This window comes from Corythoichthys intestinalis, chromosome 6 (assembly GCF_030265065.1).
Source record: "Corythoichthys intestinalis isolate RoL2023-P3 chromosome 6, ASM3026506v1, whole genome shotgun sequence".
Classification (NCBI taxonomy): domain Eukaryota; kingdom Metazoa; phylum Chordata; class Actinopteri; order Syngnathiformes; family Syngnathidae; genus Corythoichthys; species Corythoichthys intestinalis.
In genome coordinates, this window is record NC_080400.1 from 35,340,824 (window position 1) to 35,362,759 (window position 21,936).

The 21,936-nt window shown below is 38.9% G+C and overlaps 1 protein-coding gene across 2 annotated transcripts in view; it reads left to right on the top strand.

Annotated features, from left to right (window-relative positions):
• vaspb (vasodilator stimulated phosphoprotein b) overlaps positions 1 to 21,748 on the top strand; it is a 41,145-nt gene extending 19,397 nt beyond the window's left edge. The window contains exons 2-14 of one of the 2 annotated variants that reach the window (XM_057838282.1): positions 7,230 to 7,401; positions 14,301 to 14,481; positions 14,895 to 14,961; positions 16,595 to 16,707; positions 17,033 to 17,277; positions 18,109 to 18,218; positions 18,399 to 18,450; positions 18,567 to 18,594; positions 18,673 to 18,718; positions 18,938 to 18,994; positions 19,553 to 19,622; positions 19,727 to 19,784; positions 20,441 to 21,748. In XM_057838282.1, coding sequence (XP_057694265.1) covers positions 7,230 to 7,401; positions 14,301 to 14,481; positions 14,895 to 14,961; positions 16,595 to 16,707; positions 17,033 to 17,277; positions 18,109 to 18,218; positions 18,399 to 18,450; positions 18,567 to 18,594; positions 18,673 to 18,718; positions 18,938 to 18,994; positions 19,553 to 19,622; positions 19,727 to 19,784; positions 20,441 to 20,475 — 1,234 coding nt within the window. In that variant the 3' untranslated portion in view covers positions 20,476 to 21,748. Of the gene's footprint in view, positions 1 to 7,229; positions 7,402 to 14,300; positions 14,482 to 14,894; positions 14,962 to 16,594; positions 16,708 to 17,032; positions 17,278 to 18,105; positions 18,219 to 18,398; positions 18,451 to 18,566; positions 18,595 to 18,672; positions 18,719 to 18,937; positions 18,995 to 19,552; positions 19,623 to 19,726; positions 19,785 to 20,440 lie in introns of both variants that reach the window. The other variant, XM_057838280.1, reaches the window with a different exon arrangement.
• Positions 21,749 to 21,936: the final 188 nt, after the last annotated feature.

The following is a 21,936-nucleotide window of genomic DNA, read 5'->3' on the forward strand; positions in this document are numbered from 1 at the left end:
ATTTTATTTTTCTGTATCAAATGGTCAAAAATACCTTGAGTGTATTTTTACAGCTTGAATGTGACTTTTTTTTTTTAATTCAGGCAAACTGATGCACGTCAAGTCTTCTCTGTTACAAACAAAACAATGTTAATAAAGTTATACTTTATTATAAGTTGATCTGTTACTTTTTTTCTTTATTAGAAAAAAAGGACACAATGTTAGGCAGATGCGTATTTATAATAGTAATTTTATAGACGAATAATACTATTTACAGTGGCGGCGGAGAGTTTGGGGGGGCGCGAAACATTTACGTCTTGCTTGGGGGGGGGCGTAACAGAAAATAATTGAGAAGCACTGGCTTAGCAGGAGGAAGGGTGTTGGCCATGGCGCTGAGCATGAACCAGAAAAATAAGTTTGCGTGTTAAAAAAATATATACTGCACAGTGAGGAGCAGAAGTATTTGCACCCCTTGCGATTTTGCAAGTTCACCCACTTAGAAAACAGGTAGAGGTCTAAAATATCAATCATAAAAGCATTTCCACTCATACACACTATCTGAAAAAAAAAATCCAGAAATCACATTGTATTATTTTGTAAATACTTTATTTATAATTTACTGGAGTTCATAAGTATTTGTACCGTGAGAATAAGAAATAATTATGACACTCAGAGTTGTCAGTCTATCTTAAAAAAAAAAAAGTCCACCGTTACCCCATGAGTAACCAAACCACCCATTTGAGCTCATTATCGTCACTTGTGCACCCCACAGTCAATAGTCCAACTGCCACCATGGGCAAGACCATGATCTATGATTGAAATTTTAGACCTCTACCTATTTTCTAAGTGAGTGAACTTGCAAAATCACAAGGGGTGCAAATACTTCTGCTTTTCACTGTATATACAGTGGGGCAAATAAGTATTTAGTCCACCGCTAGTTGAGCAAGTTCTCCCACTTAAAAATATTAGAGAGGCCTGTCATTGTCAACATTGGTAAACCTCAACCATGAGAGACAGAATGTGGGGGGAAAAAAACAGAAAATCACATTGATTTATAAAGAATTTATTTGCAAATCATGTTTGGAAAATAAGTATTTGGTCAATACCAAAAGTTCATCTCAATACTTTGTTATGTACCCTTTGTTGGCAATAATGGAGGTTTTCTGTAACTCTTCACAAGCTTTTCACACACTGTTGCTGGTATTTTGGCGAATTCCTCCATGCAGATCCCCTCTAGAGCAGTGGTGTTTTGGGTCTGTCATTGGCCAACACGGATTTTCAACTCCCTCCACGGATTTTCTATGGGGTTGAGATCTGGAGACTGGCTAGGCCACTCCAGGACCTTGAAATGCTTCTTACGAAGCCACTCCTTTGTTGGCCTGGCTGTGTAGTTGGGATCATTGTCATACTGAAAGACCCAGTCACGTCTCATCTTCAATGCCCTTGCTGATGGAAGGAGATTTTCACTCAAAATCTTTCGATACATGGCCCCATTCATTCTTTCCTTTACACATATCAGTCGTCCTGGTCCCTTTGCAGAAAAACAGCCCCAAAGCATGATGTTTCCACCCCCATGCTTCATAGTGGGTATGGTGTTCTTTGGATGCAATTCAGTATTCTTTCTCCTCCAAACACGAGAACCTATGTTTCTACCAAAAAGTTCTATTTTGGTTTCATCTGACCATAACACATTCTCCCAGTCCTCTTCTGGATCATCCAAATGCTCTCTAGCGAACCGCAGACGGGCCTGGATGTGTACTGGCTTTAGCAGGGGGACACGTCTGGCAGTGCAGGATTTGAGTCCCTGGCGGCGCATTGTCTTACTGATAGTAGCCTTTGTTACTGTGGTCCCAGCTCTTTGTAGGTCATTCACTAGGTCTCCCCCTGTGGTTGTGGGATTTTTGCTCACCGTTCTTGTTATCATTTTGACGCCACGGGGTGAGATCTTGCATGGAGCCCCAGACTGAGGGAGATTATCAGTGGTCTTATATGTCTTCCATTTTCTAATAATTGCTCCCACAGTTGATTTCTTTACACCAAGCGTTTAACCTATTGCAGATTCAGTCTTCCCAACCTGGTGAAGGTCTACAATTTTGTCTCTGTTGTCCTTCGACAGCTCTTTGTTCTTGGCCATAGTGGAGTTTGGAGTGTGACTGTCTGAGATTGTGGACTGGTGTCTTTTATACCGATAATGAGTTAAAACAGGTGCCATTAATACAGGTAACGAGTGGAGCCTCGTTAGACCTCGTTAGAAGAAGTTAAACCTCTTTGACTGCCAGAAATCTTGCTTGTTTGTAGGTGACCAAATACTTATTTTCCACTCTAATTTGAAAATAAATTCTTTAAAAATCAAACAATGTGATTTTCTGTTTTTTTTCCACATTCTGTCTCTCATGGTTGGGGTTCACCCATGTTGACAATCACAAGGCTCTCTAATCTTTTCAAGTAGGAGAACTTGCACAATTGGTGGTTGACTAAATACTTATTTGGCCCACTGTATACAGTATATCGCACGTCCTTGCGATGCGAGCATTGCGCAGCTGCACATCGCGATGACAATGTTAAAACGATATAACTAATATACTGTACATTATACTTGTATACCAAATTCTCATCTTGCATACCAATACCCCACCACAATTCTCTGCATGGGTATTCCTCAGAGATAGGACTTTGTTCCCCAGTATGAGAATAACTATCTGAGGCCTGAAGATTATTTGAAAAAAGAATAAAGGCAAAATATGATCCGAGAGAGTAGAAAAAGCTATAAAATGTTAGTGAGTCTGAAATGGATAAAATGCAGTTGGTCTTGCGGTGCTACGTGTATTGCCTACTCAGTTAGTCGTGCAGTCTTACACTGCTTTAATGCTCAAAGTTTACACTATTTTAAATGTATTTCATGTACTATATATTATTTTTATTTAAAATATTAATTCTGAGTTAGATTTGCAGTAAGTAACCTCTTTTTCATCCAGTAAGTCAGGTTTATTTAACTGATATAAGTCTGTGCTGCCGTGTTGCATAATATATCTCCTCATGAGTAGCACTAAAGGCACATCTTGTTAAATTGTTGGATTTGGAGAGGGGGGGGGATGGAGTGACTGGGCCTGACCAAGCTTGCAAGCGCTGTGGCAAAGAGCTGTAAGAAACTTACTCCCATATACAGACATTTCCAAGAGAGCATGTTCCCTCACCCTGTGCTGTGATTTCCTGTTAACACCTCACTGCCCAAGGAACAACAGAAAGATAAGAAAAGTGTGTGCTTTATGAGCAGAATTGAGGACCGTTTTACACATTTTTTTATGTAAACATGGATAAAAATTAGTCCACCTATTTAAGGGACAACAGTAGTTTTGTACCTGATTTGGGACAAAGGTTTTTGAATACAATATTATAGCCTTTTCTGTTTAGAAGTGAGCATTTGAAAACCTAAATATGCTTTCCCTGCAGGATTTATGTATGGATGGAAATAAGGGACGCTCCCTCACGCCCAACGCCGCACAGGCGACGAAAAAAAAGGGACATCCCCAAAACTCTTAATAGACTCCTAATGCATAGAAATGTATCTATTTATATATATTCCATATTGGTTCAATACGGAATGCAACTTTTAATTCCCAATTCGGAGTGATTCCTTATTTCAAAGGACGGGTGGCAAGCCTATTGCACTGTGCAATTTGTTTGTGTGTTGTTGATCATTGGGGAGTCAATTTGCATTGTTTTACATTAGCACTGATATGCTGTTAACCCTAACGTCTAAACCCTAACCCGAAATTCAACATTTTTGACATTAGGCTTAATCTTCGAGTTAGTAAATTTTCAGTCAGTAAAATTTAAGTTGGTGAAGTTGATTTCAACCAATTCCTTGCAGTTTGTCAGTTATTTGTTAGTTTCAGAGCTCCGGAGTGGCCTGGCTAGCGCCAGTCAATGCAGGTTGAAATCAACTCCATCGACTAATTAAACCTCCGCTAACTTGAAGATTAAGCCTTATGTGAAAAATTCCCCTTTACATTCAATTATCGAAAAGTCAATTATATACGATCACATATTTCTGTTATTCTTATGTTGAGGCGGCAAGAGGGGAAAAAATTGGTAAAAAGTAACCAATCAATTACTTTTAAAGTAACTTTGTTACTTTTGGTAATAATCAGTAAAGTAACTAGATTACTTTTTCAAGTAATCTGTGACAACACTGCTGGCAGACTAGCACTAGTATGGAGTATTGCTGCCTTTCGCTGGTGATGCTCCGTACTAACTCCCCTTAAATGGTAAATGGTGTTACACTTATATAGCGCTTTTCCACCTTTCAAGGCGCTCAAAGCGCTTAACTATGAAGCAATGCTTGCAACATGTTGAAAAACCAAAAAGACCCCCATCCCCCACATAGATGAACACAAAAGTATACTGATATATGCAATTGAGCGAAAGTAAGGCTCTTTGATTATATATGTGTTTTGTTTGATTTGTCCAACTTTTTGTCAAAACTGTGTGCTTGTGTCTGGGACAACTAGGACTGTGGCCTACCAACTCCATCAGCTGAAAGCGAGGGTACAAAGCTTATTTTGGCAGTTGACAACCGGTCTATAATGCACATTAATATCACTGTGTCACCTGACAATTTTTTCAGTTAAACATGATAGACTGACATTATTGTGTTCTTGAGTTCATGTAAGCATATTTGTTTTAGAGTATTCTAACACTCAGTCAGATTAAGTCACTTGGACGCTGTCCACTGTGTGCCTTATTATAATACATACAAAAACGCTGACAGGTGTGAGGTTGTGTGCACGGTCTCATCCGTATGCACATGCGCAACACAAGCTTTTAGAGTCTCTGTCTATAGTTGTATCAATAATGCAGTCCCTTACTCTTGTTCTCACCTCTGAGCCATCACTTTCGCGGCCATTAAAAATGCATCAATTTCCCAGTCCTAAGTGTCCCAGTCCTTCCCCTCCCAGTTCTCATAAGCCCTTTCCCTTGACCGCACATCAACAGTGTACTTGAAGCTCATCCGATCAGGAATTCCAGCACTATTTTTTGTTTAATCCTCCATACACAATTAATTTTTAATCATGTGACCACTGAATGTTAAAAGGCCAATGGTATGAATTATCATGTTTTACATTGTCTAAGAACGTTATGATTTTGTTATTGTAATTTGTTTCCTCCTGATGTTGTTTTAAGGTGTTTTATCCAAATCGCCTAAATTAATTTGTAATTATTCACTTTGCTTCTGCAATATTCCTAGAGTAACAGTAGAGTGATTGAAAGAAAAAACTACAGTGAGGGTAATTAGACCTATTCTTGTTTTTTCTGTTTTCTCAGACTGCCAACAGATGGGACAATGAACCTAACATTTCCAACAGTCACAACAAATGTGTGTGGGAGTGTCTATTGATTGATTGGGCCAAAGCAGTCCTTATAAGGAGGACTTTTCAGCAGGAAGTGGGTTGTGGTCTAGATGCTGTGTCACTGGAACGGAAAAGGCAGATTGTTTCATGGATGAGACAGATGGAGGAAGAGATGGATTAAGGCAATGTGGGGGTGAATGGGATGTAGGGTGGGTAAAAAAAGACAGAATGGTGGTAGTTATCTTTTTTTGTTTCCCAGTCTTCTTCGTGTCTTTAAGTACTACTTGTTTGGTATCATTGCTGGTGTGGGATGTGAGTCTTGGATATAGCATACCCAATTGAGGACTTCTGGAGCTCTGCAGGCAGCTTTAAAAACAATGCATTTTATTGGTATCAGAGATTATTCAGAGGGTGTTTTCTCCAGAGGCTGCTGTAGAAATAGGTGGCAGATTCCAGAGCTATGTACAACATCCTGTCTTTGTCAACCTCCATTGTGGCTGTGCCTACCGTTTGGGTTAAAAAAACACATACACATAAGAGTATATATCATATTTTGTATCGGCTTTTCACTGATGTTACAATACGTGTCTGCCACTGTTGTTTCCTATCAATTCTGCAACTGTTATAGTTGCATGAAATGACCTATCACTTGGTCAGATTAGATCAAAGTTTTCAGGATGTGGGTTGGGCAATGTCTGAGAAATGAGACACCAGACACTACGATGAGTTGTCAGACACTATTATGATGTCTGTTAGTCATTAACCTGGAGAAGAAAAAGTGTTTACATAAAAGTAACATGAAATGAGGTGAGTCAGGGTCTGAGAAAGGGGGATTGGCTTATTTTGTACACTGATTGGCCTCATGCAGTTTGAAAAATATACAACCCTCACTGCAGTATAGAGATGTAGCTATGTAGAGTATGAACCATATGTAAGATTGGTGGCCAAAATTGGTACTGAAGCCAGGATCAAAATATTGGAAGTGCACAATCTTACCTTCCGCTTTGTGCTGCCAGATAAGACTTTGCAATGGAGAATCAAGATTCGGTAACATACCAATGTTTTACTTCAATCAGAAAACAGAGAGGCTGACAAACTACACATTAACGTGAGCAATGATCATGTGAACATACAGTACAGCATGTGTAGTCTACAACCTATGTCTATTACATATCAAATGAGTACACGGCTCTAAAATCAGTTTGTTATAAGTTGTTGTTTTTTTGTGCTCAACTTTTAATTCATGTCGGTAATGCTGACATTTTGTAAAGTTGTCGCAGCCTTTGTTTATGTAGCCTGCAGAGCTCTGGCAACCTGAACGAAAACAGTAATTGGCTCTCTTGTACTTGGCTGATTGGTGAATGGTGAGACATCCGTTGTGAACACAGAATTTAAAAAAAATACTAAAATGGGCTGCCCACCGACTATTAAAATAGGGAAGACCTAGACTTAACCATTGAGAACTAAGAAGTATTTCCCAAAAACAACTATTGAAATATTACGGCCATTTAATTAATAATTGAAGCAATTCTTAGGTAGGGTTCCTTTAATCTAATTCATATTCCGATTAAATGAGGAGTGTAATGTAGACAACGCAATTCTTGATTTTACAAGTCTATATGTCATGCTACTACACTACATTGTAGCGGAGGTTGAATAATTTCAAACACAGCTGTATATTAGACTTTAGGTAGGTACACTTGTATTACTAATGAATCCCAATACCAAATACAGATGGCAAGTATAAAATTACTTTTCAAAGACTAGCGGACCAAATTAACAGATATTTACATGGTCTTACTGTAACTTGGCTGGTGTAGATATTGGTGCACTGATAGTTATGTTAAGTGTACTTACTGTATATTCAGTTGTATAACATTCTCAATTTTTTCTTTGTAGTGAGTCGAGTATCTGCCAGGCGCGGGCCACTGTGATGGTATATGATGATGGAAATAAGAAGTGGCTGCCAGCAGGGGCTGGACCACAGACCTTCAGCAGAGTCCAGATCTATCACAACCCCTCCACCAATGCCTTCCGAATAGTGGGACGCAAGATGCAGACAGACCAGCAGGTGAAGTTACTAGCTTTGGGCTATGTGTTTGAACTAATTAGAAATTTTTGTGCATGCATGTATAATTTATTCATTTCCTCATCTTTCATATGGCTTGTGGACATGTTACCATCAGTTTTTATTTTTAATCTATAATATTTTGTCTTATCTGGTCTGGATGTATTTGTTACGTACGGCAGGCGAACACTGCGCAATGTATTTGAACCCAACTTGGATTAAACCCTCACATGTTCACATTGCACGACTCGCTCAATAGGCACCCTGTGACGTGAACAGCCGAACTGCAAACTCCAAACAGTTGCACGAGTCCCTCTGATCCGGGTATAAAATGCCATTCCTTGCATTTGTAGCAAGGTCTTCTCTAAAAGAGACGATGTCTGTATGGGAGCATACAGTGCTGCTCAAAAGTTTGTGAACCCCCTCAACATTTTGGAATTTTCTATTATTTCAACCTGATTTCCTAATCAATCAATTCAGTAGTTTTTTTTTTTTGTTTTTTTAACAGTTGTGTTGTCGAGACTAAATTAAAAAGAGTTTTCATCAACTGATGTAGGTGCAAAATTGAACTGTTTGGTCACAACCAAAACCGCCATGTCTGGCGAAAAGTCAACACTGCATACCACCAAAAGAACCTTCTCCCAACAGTGAAGCATGGAGGTGGGAATGTCAAGATCTGGGCTTGCTTTTCATCCTCAGGACCTGGACAACTCCACATAGTCCAGGGAATCATGAATTCTGAGGAATATTGTCAAATCCTAGAACATAACCTGACGCCATCTGTTTTGAAGTTAAAGCTTGGCAGAAGGTGGATCATGCAACATGATAATGATCCAAAGCATTCCAGCAATACAACCAAGGAATGGCTGAAAAAGAAGAAGATTCGTGTTCTGGACTGGCCCAGTCAAAGTCCTGACCTAAATCCCATTGAAATGCTGTGGCGGGACCTGAAGCGAGCAGTTCATGCCAGACGCCCATCAAACCTCTCTCAACTGACTGCGTTCTGCAAGGAAGAATGGGCAAAAATCCCCCAAAGTAGATGTGAGAGGCTGATTAGTCACTACAGAAACCGTTTGGTTGAGGTAATCTCTGCAAAAGGAGGCGCAATATCCTATTAACTAAAGGGGTTCACATACTTTTGCACACATGATATCTGAGTTTTTCTGAAATCAACCACTTTTGTTAAATAAAGAATGACAATATAACTATTTCTTTTGTTTCAGTCCATTATTTGGAATGTCAGTATTGTGGATTTGGGTTTAACTTAACATTTAATAAGGTTATTTTAGTTTTTTTTACAAAAAATCTGACCATCGCTGTGGGGTTCACAAACTTTCGAGCAGCACTGTATGTTATAGAACCTGAATATATCTGAATGCATTGATGGTTCCTTTCTTGATTTGCAAGCTGCCCATGCCACACACATTTATGCAACTCCATACCATCATAGATGCAGACTTAAGAAATTAGCGCTGATCGCAATTTGGGTTGTCCTTGTCCTATTTATTCTAGGTGACGTGGTGTACCAGTTTTCCATAATGACCTCCGAATCGTGATTCGTCTCGCAACAGAACTTTTTTCCACTTTGCCACACTTCATTTTAAATTAACCCTATGCAATGAAGAGCTTCAGCTGGCAACTACAGATGGCATAATGGATTATGTTCCCTGACAATGGTTTCTGGAAGTATTGCTTATCCCATTTTATGAGAATTCCTATTTGTGTTGTAGTGCCAAGGGTCCAAGATCATGGCCATCCAGTACAGTTTTTAGGCCTTGACACTAGGGCTGAGCGATACGGCCTTCAGTACTTATCATGGTAAAATGAGCAGATTTACCTCGATAACGATAAATGTTGATAAATTCGCCCGAGCAGACTGCTATATAATTTGAAGATCTGAATGTGCATGAAATACAAATGAACTGTTTCTCCTTGATTTGTTTACCAGCTTTCAATTTAACATATTTAACAACTGTTGATGCAATGTAAACATTAAGTATATAAAAGTATCATGTATACAATAAGCATTCAAGTATGAACATTTATAACGGCTTGTATGACTTGAACAATTATAAATATTGCTATGGTCACTGTGCAAAAATGTAATTGTAACACAAATGACTTACAGCAAGAGGGCTTGAAAAGTGCACTTCAAACAGTGGACAGAGTATCAGACAACTTATTGTTAATGGCTGCTGTGACACGATTACCCAACACAAGTGTTTACTTCAAGGTTTCAGGGGATTTTTCCGGAGCATTTTCTGAAATACACTCATGCACACACGCATCACACACACATTGTGCTATACTGCTCTAACTCTTATGCCAATGAAACATTTAAGATTTTTATGATGGCAGCAATGATACAGAATAAAGCAAGCACTTTCAGAGAAATAGCTGTGGTCATTAAAAAGTCATATTATAGGCTCCACTGTTGGATTAAACTTTATGCTGAATGCAGAGCTGATTGTAAATGGTAAAATTGCACCATCATAAAAGCTATCAGGGTTAGGAAGTCACACACACACACACAGATACAAAATAATGCGACATACTGATTGCTCGATGCAGTCCGTGCCCAATCCACTCATTAAGTTCAGCCGCTTCGACAAGGTTAGAGCCGCTGTCACAGGTGGTGATGGCAACTTCACGTTCCACGAAGAGAAAATTTGTTTCAGGGCCTGAGCAATCATTTCACCCGTGTGGTCGTCCGAGAAATGGGCTGTATCCAGCAGCTCAGCAGCTCCCGCATATTGTCTATGAAATGTACCGCTCCATGGTTCATCGTCCTTCTCGAATCCCAAATTTTTCCAGACAACCGACATAGTTCTTTCTTGGCACCAACACCACACTATGAGCGTCGTCTAATGTTATATTAGAAATGCCTGTGGCCTGGCTACCGATAGCTGTTTCAATATTATCCGACTCCATCAAGTTCACTTGTAGTGTTAGTGTTATCATAACGGTTTCAAGAAACAGGCTTCTTCTGTTTGTTTGATTTCCTGATACTGACGTGACTTCACACATATGCACACTGGCTGTACTTTCTTAAAGTGGAATGAGCATAGCCGAACACATCTTCAAAGCGGGCTGAAAATACTTTTTTTCGTTTCATTAAAAAAACCGACATGGTCAAAATTACGTCGGTCATCGTTAATCATCTCTGCTACTTGACATTTAGGCATACAGATTGTTGCATATTTGCTGGATTTTCGGATGATGTTATTCACTGTAGATGGTGACTTCAAACTGCAATGTTTCGTTGGGAAACACTTTTGTGATATTACTTCACTCTATCTGCGCAACATTGGAGGAATTGACCTTTCGCAAATGCTCTGCCCCCCCCAAGCTGACAAGCTTTGTCACTCCAACGGCACAAGCCATTGCAATGCAGCCAGATGTATACCGGAATGTTTGAAGTGATATATTTTGGAGCAATACCAGTGTAACAACCTCCAGATTGAGGCAAAAGTGTTTACAATTTGCAGCTGATATATGTCGAAAATATTTTTTTTTAAATTGTAGCAGGCTGTCGTGACAAAAGCAAAAAGGTTCAACACTTAGAGGAGGCTGTGTTAAGATAATATGGGTTATATGGGATTACTGGGTTCTAGATCACAGGGCTGATTTGTGTACACTCCACCCCTCCCAATCACTTATCTTCTACACTCCCCCCCCCCCTTTCCCTCGTTAACAGGCCCCCCACATGGTGACAATCGGAAATACATCTAGCTGACGATAACACCAACATATTCATAGTTAGTGTAGGCGTTCAATATACAGTATTTCTTGTTGTTAATATGGGGGTTAATATGGTGTCAGTTTACAAAACGTTTCATGAAAAATTAAAACACATTAAGTTCTAGGTGCTTACAAAGACAGTATTTGCTTAAAAAGAGGAAGCATCGCTTTAATGTTAGCCCACTCATAGAAAGATTGCGAATGAAGACATCAAGTTAACTTTAGCTAATGAAACAGCTATACTTAGAGCATCATAGATGTTGTAGTGATTACGTCCTAGTAAGGAATAATATACAATAAGTCACTACAACGTTGATAACCAGTTTTATAAATGTTCTTGCCTCTACGTGCAAGTTAGGCAAGACAGCTCGCTACTTAGCCTCTGGTGTTAGCTTAATCTGACCTTAAGACAAAACGCATGTATGCTGATTTATTTTGTGGAGCGTTAGCTGGTGATCGGAATCCAGTTGTTTTCGGCTTCGGGAAGGGAATCACATTCTTACTAAGGGTGTAACAGTACATGTATTTGTATTGAACCGTTTCGGTACGTGGTGCTCGGTTCGGAACGGTGGCGTACCGAACGAGTTTCTGACGTAATGTAATGTAACCCTTACTTTTCGAGGCTGTGAGTCGATCGGGTTACAGTTTCTTTGTGTAGATTATATTTTTTCCATCTTCTCTACTATAATGAAGACCAACACTGTAGGACAGTATAACCCAGAAACGTCAACGGCGCGACAGCGTGGCCGCCGCGAGAACGCAGTGAAACGCGGGCGTTAAAGTCAATTAGCCAATGCACACCAGTTGCAGTGCGACCGCGTGTTAGACGTGTCCCAGAAGCGGCTCAACACGACGCACGCGAAAAGAACGGCAGAGTTTATTATTTGACGCGAGACGCGACCCTCCTGCGTCAATACTACTACCGGTAGCTAGAATCGGGCAGACCGGAAGTCACTCGTGTAAAAATACGGTGGATCTGGTCGATTTTCAAACTAATATCCAATCGTAACCCACTTTTTGAGTCCATCAGATCTCTTGAGTGGTAGATCGGGGCACAGTTGACTTGTCTTTGTTGATTTACTGCTGTCTTCTCTGCTATAATAATAACCAACACGGCCCCGTGTTCAATACAAAACCCTCCTACCACAACAAAACAGGAACTAATATTCCTATAGAAACTAAAGTTATACAACATAAAATTTACAATATAAATGAATACTACGTCACATTTGTAAAATATAAACACATAATAAAATAAATAATACCCCATTTAAATAAAATAAATTGAAATGAGCTAAAACACCTGTAATTAAATAATAAGAATAATATATAGATCCTGCTTACACAATTAAATTTATTAATTTCTGTATGGCGCTTTAACTCTAGAAAATCCACCAATGAAGCTTTTGAAAACTGTTCATAAGAAAAAAAATGATTCATTGAGGCATTTCATTTGTAAAATACATGGTAAAATCTTTGTCATTGGGGTTGCTTTTCTCTTTAGCACAGGACTTCTTTTTTCTTCTTTCTTTCAGAAAGAAAGCTGACCAATACGCGGGGTCTGAAAGGCAAATCGTTGTTGGATTATCTTTAAATACCCGCGACTTTTTGAGTAGAATTCTTGCTTTGTATAGGCTAATGTTCCTATTGTTGAAAGCACAAAGGTGTGTAATAAACAACTAGCACAATTATATTTTGCATTTTGTTTTCTTACTGTACTGAAAATGAACCGAACCGTGACCTCAAAACCAAGTTATGTACCGAACCGAGATTGTTGTGTACCATTACACCTCTAATTCTTACTGATATACTCCTGTGGTACATCATGTCCAATTAAGATATTCCATAGGTGCATCGCTTCACCATTTTGGACGTATGCAACGTGTTGAGCCTTTTCGTCCTGCTCTGTAAAGTTTTATGGCAGTTAGGCGATCTCAAAACCACCAAATCAATCAATTACGCAATAGGGCATCTGAGAGTTTGTCACATCCTGCTCCCTTAACAATGGTTTCCAGGACGTAATGATTGGTAGATGGCTCTTCAGGAGACAGAGTATGCGAAACGTCAATTGATGATCCTTGATCCATCTTGGCTTCTGGTCAGTCATGTTACCAGTAGACCCAATTAGTAGTAATTTTTTCTTCAGGTATTTGTTGTATGTGCAATACACTTTATCCCTTTTATTTCTACATGTCCCGACTCCCAACTTTTTTTAAGATTTGGTGACGCCATTAAATTTGAAGCAACATTTTTTTCCTTTAAAATTATCAATTTCCACAGATTAAATATTTAATTTGTTGTTGTAATTTGTAATAATATTGAAATTTTGCACATCAACATTGCATTGTTTTTATTCATGATTTGGTATTGCGTACTTACTTTTTGGGAATGCGGTTTTTGTGTTAAGGGTTTTTCATTTCCTTCACTTTCGATGACAAGATGTCAGGTTGTATCAATGTGATTCAATTCCAGTGCAATCAAGTTTAGTTATTACAAGACCATGACTCATAAGATAACATTAGATAAATGTGGTGACATCAAGTTTCAGTAACAAGGGTTAAGTGAGTTTGTAGGGATCTATTCTTGACTACCCTCCTGCCTGCTGCCTCAGCGTCTCTCACCAAACTAAAGTGCTCCCCAGAGACGGAGCCTTAATGTGGACGATGTTTCCTGTGAGATAGTTGTCCTGTTCAAGTATTTCCTGTGACAGTTTGGGAAATGTGCTTGTTTCTCAGTTTGAACCCTTTACTCTTTGTATCTCTAAATAGTGGCGACTGAGATCACCAAGTGGCAACTATGTAATAATGCATCTTTCCAGTTTTTCCCTCCCAATGCATTTTGCTCTCTGATACTCACCCTCTTCTCTTTGTTTGTGCTCTGTGGAGTCCAGAGGATGTTAAGCAAATAGTGAAATTGCTTGTCAGTGGTAGCACACTTGGACAACTCAAATCCTCAACATTGTTTTCCTCTTCATTCATCATTCAGGTTGACGCCACCTGCTGGATTCAATGAAGAATCATAACGTGTTAAGCATGATTTTGTCGTTTTCAAACCAGTGATTCGCTAATCATATAGAAACTACTCAAATTCTCAATTTTCTTGCCTATTTGATTAGAGGAGAGAGTCAAGGTTTTGACCAGAACCTTTGCTGTCTTTTACAGGTGGTTATAAACTGCCCTATCGTGAGAGGGCTAAAGTACAACCAAGCCACACCAAATTTTCATCAGTGGCGGGATGCACGACAGGTGTGGGGGCTCAACTTTGGCAGCAAGGAGGATGCTGCTCTTTTTGCCAATGGCATGTCACATGCTCTGGAGGTGCTCAACTCTGTGGCAGATGCAGGTGCTGGTTCATACCTAATGTCTTTCACCCTCATAAGCAGCATATCCTATCATCCTACTTGCTTCCCTCATATTGGAATCTATTTATTGTAGTCTTGTCAAATTGATGTCTACTGTTGGTTGATGGTTTGATTTTAGTATAAAATTTAAAAATTAGAACAAACTACCTTACTATGTTACTAGGAAGATAGGAGATGCAGATTTCTGCATCTCCTATTAAAGTGAGAAACATTACAGAACTATTATTTTTAATCTGAGCAAAACCATATAAGAAGTAGATATTTGTTTTGAGTCTTCTACCTCTGTTAAAAGCAAAATAAGGAGTGTAATAAAAGGTACTTTTCGTCAGGGATGATTGAATCTTTAGTAACCTATTGCATTTAATGTATGATGTTTTGTGTATTGTTTTGGCAGGTTACGCGACACTTCCACGGCCAATATCAAATGGTCCATCTCCTGAAGAGATCGAGCAGCAGAGGAGGTAACAGATCTTGATTTAGTCTTTAAATGCCCACACGCGTGAATAATCCATTATAGTCTTTAAATGCTCACAAATACAAGTATTATCAATGATATATGTTTACATTCCTGGATCCTGGACCTAATTCCGTGTTTGTTTTAATCCCAAAAGTTATTAGTTGGACATATTATAAACCAAATTTGCATTTTTTTTTTTTCTGTAGGTAAAGAGCTGCTCCATAGCTTTTCTTTTGTTCTTTCAAGTGATACCATACCTAAAGATTTTATTCACCATTGAGTTCATTTAACAATCTGTAGTCATGTCAGGCAACCTAAGTCCTCTTGGCACTTTTGCACACAAACATATGCACAGGATTTCATGGTATTAGCCTGACACTGCTAAACTCTGTCAGCTCCTGTAGGTCAAAGGTTAAACAGACAGCAAGCCTGACACATTTCACATGAGCTCCACCTTCTCTTCATCCATTTATCTGTTCCTCCATTAGCTGGCCCGCATGGACTTGGCATTAACCTTTAATCTCATTTAGACTAAAAGGTCTGTGATTGGCTTACGAGACTGTCTGTCAAACCGGTGTTTGTCCTGCTGGTTGCTGCCATGCTGTGGCTTAAAGAATAAAGCACTCCCATTAAAACCTTCAAAATCCATCACAGATTTACATGCAGGTCAATGTTATTCACACTCCTGTTTTTAGACAGGATGAGTGCAAAAATTGTGAGAATTATGATCAACTACTAGAATCAAACTTGTCAAATTGATTTGGTCATGATCAACCCAACGCTACTGTCTTCGTTTGATGGAGCAAATGATTTAAATGGCTACGACTGTGATTGTATATTTTTATGTTTTTTTCTGTTGTATGTTAGCTGTGCTGCATACATGCTGCAGAATGCCAGATGTGGTGAGGACTTAGTCGAAGAGAAGTGAAGCAGCTCGAATTAGGCCACAGTGCCCATCTGTGTACTTCTTGGTGACAACACAAGTTGTGCAGTGTACATTATGTTATATATTTTATAATGAAACTTAAGTTGATGGAATTCGTGATTTTACTACTATAACTGATTGACTTAAGTGGATGTTGGATACATCCTCCAATATGTTGGACAATAGCTTGTTTATTGTATCCCATTGGGGGTTTCAGGGATTAATAGTGGTCCGTCTGTTTGGATTTATTTGGATCACATTCAAATTTAAGCCTCTGCCACAGAAACTACAGAATTGTGTTTTTTGAGCCGTAATAGATCTGGCACATATCCGACATTTTATCTTGCAACAAAATTCTTTAATTACTGTGGGTGCTTGACACTGGTCTATAGGGCGCGTCATAAATGAACGAGTTTATTTTCATACTTAAGGCGCACCTGATTATAAGACGCATTAGTGCATCAACGTACTGCATTTGTCAATTTTTCTTTATCTTTCAACATTGCAATTATTTTATTTATTAATGTATTTGTTTCATTCATGGATTTAGTGAATGTTTAATATATGTCTTGAGTGCTTTACTGAAGCAGTATAATACAGTTGTGCACCAACCAAAATTTATATGGAAGGCACACTGTACTTCAAAATCTTTTGTTGTAGCATGCTAAGAAATGACACATACAAAAAGTTGACATTTCTTATGCATTTGCAGGTTGGAGCAGCAGAGGTTGGAACAGCAAGAACGGGAGCGACAGGAGCGAGAGCGACAGGAGCGAGAGCGCCAGGAAAGGGAGAGATTAGAGAGAGAAAGACAAGCTGCAGCAGGTCAGAAAAAATATCCAGATGAGTAGAACCAAATACATAGGGTTTTTCCCTTCCACCTTTTGTTGGAATGGATTTTATTAGATTGGGCACATTTACCTCATGGTAATCGTGACAGAGTATAAAATGCATTGGCGCTACAAAATTTGCATTAGTCAGAGTTCTGCTAAGGCTATGTATTGTGGGACACGTGACTGTCAGCATTTCCTTGAATCTTGACAGGTCACCCATATTACACAAGAGCTATTCAAGGTCAATAAGATGCACTAAGAGCAACTTCATTTCTTTTTTTTCTTTTTATTTATTTATCCCCCCCCCCCCCCTTTAGCACACATCCCACCCGCTCCACCTATGCCCACCGGAGGCCCTGCTCCTCCACCTGCCCCTCCTCCTCCACCAGGGCCTCCACCTGCCTCAGGTATTCCGCCCCCCCCAGGACCTCCACCACCTGGCTCTGGAGGACCCCCGCCTCCGCCACCTCTGCCATCAAACGAAGGGGGGGGTTTAGATGGTGGAGCAGCTGGGGGCTTGGCTGCTGCACTGGCTGGAGCAAAACTCCGCAAAGTATCTAAAGTGAGTATAAAGTAAGGACTTTAACATTGGAGTGCCCTTGTCTACACTTTTGAGCTCGAGAACCTCGGCTCCAGGGGGCAGGCTGAGGGGTGTACAGGAACCACACAGCGATTGTCTGGCTTTGTAGCCAGGAAGTCATGTATTGACATGATGAGAGAAAAAATTTCCCAAGAATAAAAAAGTGTGTTCACTTAGGAAAAAAAAAAAAAAATGTTTTGACAAATAAAAAGTATTTTTGTGAGGGATCAGATTTCTGTGCAGGTGCACAGGGTTTAGCTGTTAAACATCTTCCCGAGAATGTTTTGATCTTAGATTGATTACATGATTTAATTTTAAACCTTATAAATTGGTTCCATGATTTACTTTTTTACTTTGATGGCTTAATTGTTATTTGTTTACATTTTAAAGTATAACTAGACATTAATCTGCAGGAGTTTAAACTTTATCAAAAAAAAAAAAAAGGAGGGGGGTGTTTTCACAATTGTTTGATGTAATTTCTTATTTTGAATAGCACTTAAAAATGTTCAACGGTTGGTGTTCAAATGTTACTGCTTAAAGATTTTCGATTATTCTAAAATTATCTTAATTGTTATTCTAATATTTTTTTGATTACTACAAATATAAAAAATGTAAAGTTGTTTTGTCAACTATTGTTCCACAATTCTTGCGGTGGTATCATTTCAGTGCTGGTATTGAGCTACAAGCTGTGACAACACCAGCCTCATTTGGGTCGTTAGACCAAACTGTCACAGTTCTACTTTGTTGGCCAACTGATGTTCCTGTAACGTAGTAGCTATTTAACATATTGTGAACATTTTCTTCGCTCAGCAGGAGGAAGCGTCAGCTCCAGTTGGCAGAGCGGACGCTAGTCGTAGCAGCAACTCTTCCATTGGAGGAGGTGGGGACCTGATGGGTGAGATGAGCGCCATCTTAGCTCGAAGGTAGATTTTCCAGAGCTCTACATGTCCAAAAATAATGGATGTCTGTTACTTGTTACAATTCAAACATTTGTGGTCATGATTAATATTCCCTTAAGTCTTAATCATTTGAAGAACAATTAGAATGGTTTGAAGCAAAGAATGGAGCTTTTGAGTTAAAAACTAAATTCCTTGTTACTTCAGGAGAAAAGCAGCTGACACTGGAGAGAAAGTACCTATGAAGGCACAGGATAATGTACGTACCTGCTTGTTTGCTAATTAAACAGTCAACAAAGCGCCCCTTCAAAAAAAAAAAAAAAAAAATTACACTTTGCTCACAATTATTTAATATTGGCCTTTTTTTCAACACAGGAGGATTTGGAGCCTCAGGGTCAAAGTGGTGAGAAGCCTTAATTTTAACTGTTTGCCTATTCTTAAACAAATGCAACGTTTATATTTTTCATGCTTTCTTTGTCAGAGACCACGAGAAGACCTTGGGAGAAATCCTCATCCACCATGACCAGGTAAATAATTTTCAACGTTTTACCAAGCTGTCATTATCAATCTATTTCACCATCGTGTGTGTATAAACTCACGATTTGTGTTGTCCTTCATCAGAGCGCATGCAACTTCACAACCATGTGCATGTTTTTTTTTTTTCCATTTCTAGTGTTGTTCAAGTATGCTGTGCTAAGTAACCCTTTCTATTCTAAGAGGAGAGTGTGTGTATGTCTCACTAACAGGAATAACTCCATTCCCAAGAGCATGGACTCCACCTCCTCATTATCTCAAAGTTCCAGGTATACATAGTATCTCATTCACTGTGACTTTCACTACCTTTGCTTTTTCTCTACCTGCCCACTGAACATCACTGCTTACAGTTGATAGAGCAAAAGAAAGAGAGCACTTGGTGTTTGCTGTGATGTTCCATTAATCAGAAGTTCCATAGCATGATTTATTTATTGAACTTCAATAGGATACGTGAAGACCCTTTGTTTGTGCTGCCCCCTGTTGGTCAAATTATTGCCACTTTGACAGTTTCTTAGCTGGTGTTGAAGAATGTTACTACGGTTGTACTGCGGTTACTGTAGTTGTTTTAAGAAAATGAATATATATTGATAACTTTGTGGTATAAACAATTTTAAATATCTGACAGTTTAATGAATTAAAAAAGAAAAGAATATACATATATAAATTAGGTGAGCCTTGACTGACATTTCACTGAGTGTACAATTGAAAATTAACTTGTAATTGCAATGTATCGTTTTTTTCTTGTTTTTTGCACAACACAATGATAACCCAATCCCCATTTCTTTAGTTCTAATGCTTATGTGTATTTATTTACTTTCATTGCACAGGGTGAAGCCTGCAAACAACAGTAATGACACAAGTGGATTCGATGACTCAGATTTAGAAAAAATGAAACAGGTAACTTGATTAGGGAAGATTCTGCTCTCTGTCTCCTTCTAGTCCAAAATTAAGGCTCTCTTCTTTCTGTGTTCTGTCTGTGACTCTTGGCAATTTTTCTACAGGAAATCCTTGAGGAAGTGCGAAAAGAACTTCAAAAAGTAAAGGAGGAAATAATCAGAGGTGAGAATATTTATCACTTTCTCGTCAAACTGCTATAAATCGCAGCTTTACAGGTGCCATTTCTGCTAAGGTTAGCAGTTACAACTACCAAGTTAGAGGGTGTTTGTAGTTGATGTTTAAGTGGGAAACATAGTAGGGATGTCCCCGATCCGATCACGTGGTCGGAAGTCATGCCGATCGTGCCATTTTTCAGAGGATCGGAATCAGGTGAAAAGGATTTGGTTTTTAATTTAAATATATATATATATATATTTTTTTTTTTTTTTCCTTAAAAGCTAAAAAGTAACACAATTATCCGGAAATACAATGGGATTTCCAAAAGAAACAAATATATATAAGTTTTATACTCCGCAAAACTCCCGGCAAAAGCGGAAGAGGAAGTACTGTAAAAAAATACAGTACTGCAACATTTTTGGAATTTTTGTTCAAACTTTTTCCCGTATCGGATCAGGACTCAATGGGTAGAGTCTCAAAATCAGGTGACTCGGACTCTGACACTGGTGCAAAAATATGCGATCGGGACATCCCTACAACATAAGCAATTATTTGTGCCACAGCATGCATTAGTAAATAAGGCCACCATTTTCAATTGTTTTACGTATATACGTGTTACCAAAATGTTGGCCCTTATGGTTTGTGCATCTCCTCTTTCACAGCATTTATTCAGGAGCTGCAAAAGAGAAGCACATAGTTTTGATGCTCATCTGGTGTAGCAGAGGGATATGATTGATGGAGGCCTGCTGGGACCTTTGCTTCAGTGCGACCTCTAATGTAGCCCAGGGATCTCTCATTTTGTTTTTTTTGTTTCCTAAAAGCATTGCTTCGTGTCACCATGCATTCATACTCTTGATGTAAATGGTAACCCAGGGAACTTTCTCAGGGCGCCATCCAACATGTTCAAAGATCATTCACTTGTCCGGTGATCCTGTTTTTTCCCGTTTATTTGTCCGTACTCCATTGTGTCCTGTATGAGAATCAGCCGAGTTCACAGCTGCAGCCACATCACCAAATTGTTGTCACCCTTGAATCTTCATATCTGGGGTCTTTCTGCTATTTGTGTTTTGATAAAGCAGTATTCAGGGATAAGGTATTTGCCACATTTTTACTGTAACAGCAAGATGCTGGAGTGTTGGGATTTTACTATTCTGCCTTCGCATGCAAAGCCTCAAAGACGACTATAAATACTTTGGTCAGACATCCACTGGTAGTTTATTTCATATAATGCTTATTGAAAGACAAAAAAATCAGTAATTGGGGTGAAAGCAGAGAATCCCATCGCCCTGACTTGTGCAGTGTAGTTCACCACGTGGATTTACATCTCCTGGCACAGCACAAAGCCTTCACTGCTGCAAGAAGGAGAAAATGGATGCTGATGGACAACCAGAATGCTGTGAATGGGGAGTGTGTTATCGTTTTATGACGTGTGAGAAATGTATTCTTTGCATTGCACTTGTTCCAGAGTCAAGTGTGAGCATGTGCCACACTGCCTTGATAAGACTTTTTTCCCCCCCTCACGGTCTAAAAGAAATATTTGTTATTGGCCAGTGCAGTGGTTCTAAACTGTGCTTCTGCTGTTTTTTTTTTTTTTTTTTTTTCCAATTCTTAACTATATTTTCTACTTTTTTGATGAAAAACATGGCCATGAATAGGTCAATTAATTTGGCCGTGACCAACTGCCTTGAGAATGAATATATAAATATATATATATATATATGGATAAATATATATTTGTTTTGAGGGAACGTGTTAAGCGCAAATGAATTGTTTTTTCTATTTTTAATTAAAATGACTGGTGAATGGGGATTTTGTTTTTCTTTTGATTTTTTTCAAATTAAATCGAGGTATTTTGGGTTTTCGGTTTTTTTCTAATAGTCTAGGCTTTTTACACTGAAATATAAAAACGCCTTAGAGACACTGGATTAGAAATGGCTTTATAGTTGAATACAGCTGCTTCTTGAAATTCATTTCTTTGTCTTGTCTTTTTGCAACCTAAAATTTTGTGATAAAGTGCATTTTCAATTACTTTAGAACACGTCTTTATGCAACTATTGTAGTTGTACAGAGCACCCTATGTGGAGTTGATGCTCACCAAAAGATGTAGTTTTGCTAGAGTTGGTGACGTCACGCAGAGTGATGGTTTGAAATGATTTGC